The sequence below is a fragment of the Salmo salar genome, chromosome ssa11 (genome assembly GCF_905237065.1).
Source record: "Salmo salar chromosome ssa11, Ssal_v3.1, whole genome shotgun sequence".
Taxonomy (NCBI): domain Eukaryota; kingdom Metazoa; phylum Chordata; class Actinopteri; order Salmoniformes; family Salmonidae; genus Salmo; species Salmo salar.
This window is the reverse complement of record NC_059452.1, coordinates 47,458,848-47,463,847: the sequence shown is the minus strand read 5'-3', so window position 1 is coordinate 47,463,847 and position 5,000 is coordinate 47,458,848. Positions and strand designations below refer to the sequence as shown.

Here is a 5,000-nt window from a genome sequence, read left to right as displayed (position 1 = left end):
GATTAGATAACCTGGGGGTACTTGGCCTATCAGAGGGTCTGATTAGATAACCTGGGGGTTACCTGGCCTATCAGAGGGTTGTACCAGGACTGGCTAGATAACCTGAGGGTACCTGGTCTATCAGAGAGTACCAGGACTGATTAAATAACCTGGGGGTACCTGGCCTATCAGAGGGTAGTACCAGGACTGATTAGATAACCTGGGGGTACCTGGCCTATCAGATAGTACCAGGACTGATTAGATAACCTGGGGGTACCTGGCCTATCAGAGGGTCTGATTAGATAACCTGGGGGTACCTGGCCTATCAGAGGGTTGTACCAGGACTGGCTAGATAACCTGAGGGTACCTGGTCTATCAGAGAGTACCAGGACTGATTAAATAACCTGGGGGTACCTGGCCTATCAGAGGGTAGTACCAGGACTGATTAGATAACCTGGGGGTACCTGGCCTATCAGATAGTACCAGGACTGATTAGATAACCTGGGGGTACCTGGCCTATCAGAGGGTCTGATTAGATAACCTGGGGGTACCTGGCCTATCAGAGGGTCTGATTAGATAACCTGGGGGTACCTGGCCTATCAGAGGGTAGTACCAGGACTGATTAGATAACCTGGGGTACCTGGCCTATCAGAGGGGCTGATTAGATAACCTGGGGGTACCTGGCCTATCAGAGGGTAGTACCAGGACTGGCTAGATAACCTGGGGAACCTGGCCTGTCCAGAGGGTGAACCATTGCTGTACTGTACCTTGTAGAGGAGTGCAGTACCGTTGTCATTGTGGTAGAGACAGGAGATGTTCTTACAGACACCACAGCACATCGTCTGGTCTTTGGGAGGGATGTATATCTGGTTCTAAAAGATAGTACAGGCCTATGGTAACATATATATTCATATATACTGTAGTAACAGTTATAATACCTGTATTATATATATATATATATATATACACACACTACTGGTCAAAAGTTTTAGAACATCTACTCATTCAAGGGTTTTTCTTTACTTTTTACTATTTTCTACATTGTGGAATAATAGTGAAGACATCAAAACAATGAAATAACACATATGGAATCATGTAGTAACCAAAATGTTAAACAATTCAAAATATATTTTACATTTAAGATTCTTCAAATAGCCACCTTTTGCCTTGATGACAGCTTTGCACACGCTTGGCATTCTCTCAACCAGCTTCACCTGGAATGCTTTTCCAACAGTCTTAAAGGAGTCCTCACATATTCTGAACACTTGTTGGCTGCTTTTCCTTCACTCTGCAGTCTGACTCATCACAAAGCATCTCAATTTGGTTGAGGTCGGGGGATTGTTGAGGCCAGGTCATCTAATGCAGCACTCCATCACTCTCCTTCTTAATAAAATAGCCCTTACACAGCCTGGCGGTGTGTTGGATCATTTTCCTGTTGAAAACAAATGATAGTCCCACTAAGCCCAAACCAGATGGGATGGTGTATCGCTGCAGAATGCTGTGGTAGCCATTCTGATTAAGTGTGAATTGTAAATAAATTCACAACAGTGTCACCAGCAAAGCACCCCCACACCATAACACCTCCTCTTCCATGCTTCACGGTGGGAAATACACATGCTGAGATCATCTGTTCACCCACAACGTGTCTCACAAAGACACGGCGGTTGGAACCAAAAATCTCCAATTTGGAACTCATCAGACCAAAGGACACATTTCCACCCGTCTAATGTCCATTGCTCGTTCCCAAGCAAGTCTCTTCTTCTTATTGGTGTCCTTAAGTAGTGGTTTCTTTGCAGCAATTTGACCGTGAAGGCCTGATTCACACAGTCTCCTCTGAAGAGTTGATGTTGAGATGTGTCTGTTACTTGAATTCTGTGAAGCATTTATTTGGGCTGCCATTTCTGAGGCTGGTAACTCTAATGAACTTATCCTCTGCAGCAGAGGTAACTCTGGGTTTTCCATTCCTGTGGCTGTCCTCATGAGAGCCAGTTTCATCATAGCACTTAATGGTTTTTGCAACTGCACTCTTCATGTCTTAAAGTAATGATGGATTGTCGTTTCTCTTTGCTTATTTGAGCTGTTCTTGCAATAATATGGACTTGGCAAGAGTGTGCAAAGCTGTCATCAATGCAAAGGGTAGCTATTTGAAGAATCTCAAATGTAAAATATATTTTGATTTGTTTAACAGTTTTTTGGTTACTACATGATTCTATTATGTGTTATTCCATAGTTTTGATGTCCTCACTATTATTCTACAATGTAGAAAATAGTTTAAAAAAAAGAAAAACCCTTGACTATGTAAGTGTTTCTAAACTTTTGACCGGTATTGTATATGTATATATAAACTCAGCAAAAAAAGAAACGTCCTCTCACTGTCAACTGCACTTAACATGTGTAAATATTTGTATGAACATAACAAGATTCAACAACTGAGACATAAACTGAACAAGTTCCACAGACATGTGACTAACAGAAATAGAATAATGTGTCCCTGAACAAAGGGGGGTCAAAATCAAAAGTAACAGTCAGTTTCTGGTGTGGCCACCAGCTTCATTAAGTACTGCAGTGCATCTCCTCCTCATGGACTGCACCAGATTTGCCCGTTCTTGCTGTGAGATGTTACCTCACTCTTCCACCAAGGCACCTGCAAGTTCCCGGACATTTCTGGGGGGAATGGCCCTTGCCCTCACCCTCCAATCCAACAGGTCCCAGATGTGCTCAATGGGATTGAGATCCGGGCTCTTCGCTGGCCATGGCAGAACACTGACATTCCTGTCTTGCAGGAAATCATGCACAGAACGAGCAGTATGGCTGGTGGCATTGTCATGCTGGAGGGTCATGTCAGAATGAGCCTGCAGGACGGGTACCACATGAGGACGGAGGATGTCTTCCCTGTAACGCACAGTGTTGAGATTGCCTGCAATGACAACAAGCTCAGTCCGATGTTGCGGTGACACACCGCCCCAGACCATGACGGACCCTCCACCTCCAAATCGACCCCTCTCCAGAGTACAGGCCTCGGTGTAACGCTCATTCCTTCGACGATAAACGCAAATCCGACCATCTCCCCTGGTGAGACAAAACCACGACTCGTCAGTGAAGAGCACTTTTTGCCTGTCCTGTCTGGTCCAGCGACGATGGGTTTGTGCCCATAGGCGACGTTGTTGCTGGTGATGTCTGGTGAGGACCTGCCTTACAACAGGCCTACAAGCCCTCAGTCCAGCCTCTCTCAGCCTATTGCGGACAGTCTGAGCACTGATGGGGGTATTGTGCATTCCTGTTGTAACTCGGGCAGTTGTTGTTGCCATCCTGTACCTGTCCCGCAGGTGTGATGTTCGGATGTACCGATCCTGCGCAGGTGTTGTCACACGTGGTCTGACACTGCGAGGACGATCAGCTGTCCGTCCTGTCTCCCTGTAGCACTGTCTTAGGCGTCTCACAGTACGGACATTGCAATTTATTGCCCTGGCCACATCTGCAGTCCTCATGCCTCCTTGCAGCATGCCTAAGGCATGTTCACGCAGATGAGCAGGGAGCCTGGGCACCTTTCTTTTGGTGTTTTCCAGAGTCAGTATGAAGGCCTCTTTAGTGTCCTAAGTTTTCATAACTGTAACCTTAATTGCCTACCGTCTGTAAGCTGTTAGTGTCTTAACGACCGTTCCACAGATGCATGTTCATTAATTGTTTATGGTTCATTGAACAAGCATGGGAAACATTGTTTAAACCCTTTACAATGAAGATCTGTGAAGTTATTTGGATTTTTACAAATTATGTTTAAAAGACAGGGCCCTGAAAAAAGGATGTTGTTATATAAGTTCATATATACTGTAGTAAGAGTAATAGTACCTGTTTTAGCAATACTAGCAATAGGCTACTGCTGAATAGGGACAGCAGTAGTAGAATTTGTAGCAGTTGAGGTATCAGACATTAGCATTAGCATCCTGATGCTAACTGACTAACCGGTTGGCACTGAGCAGAGCAGTTGGTGGTGGTGGTGCGGAGGTGGTGGAAGCCCGTGGTGGGATCCAGACTGTGGCTACACTGGGTGGTGAGACACACCCCCTCCTCACTGTGATCCACCAGGGTCTGTCCCGGACGCATAACACCCCGCTCCCCGTCCACACACACCGCCTGACGCACTGTAAGAGCGGTACAGACAAACACAGACACAGACATGCATGAACACACATTCATTAAAAATGTACTGTACATGAACACACATATAATATGAAATATGAAATTAATGTATGTTGGAAAAGGTGGGTTACTGTCTAATGATACCCGTTCACTTACCGCAGTTAAATCTCTTACAGGAACACTGATTAGTTGGGTCAGCTAGGAAAGCCCTGTCCACCTGCATGGTCTCTCCCTATTCAGAAGACAACAGGTCAGCCAGTGAACAGCACAGCTATACAGCACAAACAAACACAGAGATAACATGAACACATCCATTACAGAGATAACATGAACACATCCATTACAGAGATAACATGAACACATTACAGGGATAACATGAACACATCCATTACAGAGATAACATGAACACATTACAGGGATAACATGAACACATCCATTACAGAGATATCATGAACACATCCATTACAGAGATAACATGAACACATCCATTATAGAGATAACATGAACACATTACAGGGATAACATGAACACATCCATTACAGAGATAACATGAACACATTACAGGGATAACATGAACACATCCATTACAGAGATAACATGAACACATCCATTACAGAGATAACATGAACACATCCATTACAGAGATAACATGAACACATTACAGGGATAACATGAACACATCCATTACAGAGATAACATGAACACATCCATTACAGAGATAACATGAACACATCCATTACAGAGATAACATGAACACAGCCATTACAGGGATAACATGAACACAGCCATTGTAATGTGGAATCATACAGAAACCTACCAGAACACATTTTGGCTTCGGCAGTTTGTCACACGCACACTCTGAAAAAAACAGGGAAACAAAAAAA

The 5,000-nt window shown here is 44.3% G+C and overlaps 1 protein-coding gene across 1 annotated transcript in view; it reads right to left on the bottom strand.

Annotated features, from left to right (window-relative positions):
* Window positions 1-5,000, bottom strand: part of otog (otogelin) — a 108,997-nt gene that overhangs the window by 7,367 nt on the left and 96,630 nt on the right. Inside the window, exons 45-48 of the mRNA XM_045688871.1 lie at window positions 4,934-4,974; window positions 4,273-4,348; window positions 3,940-4,118; window positions 747-851 (exon numbers count right to left, since the gene is read on the bottom strand). Of these exons, the coding sequence (XP_045544827.1) occupies window positions 747-851; window positions 3,940-4,118; window positions 4,273-4,348; window positions 4,934-4,974 (401 nt within the window). The remainder of the gene's footprint in view (window positions 1-746; window positions 852-3,939; window positions 4,119-4,272; window positions 4,349-4,933; window positions 4,975-5,000) is intronic.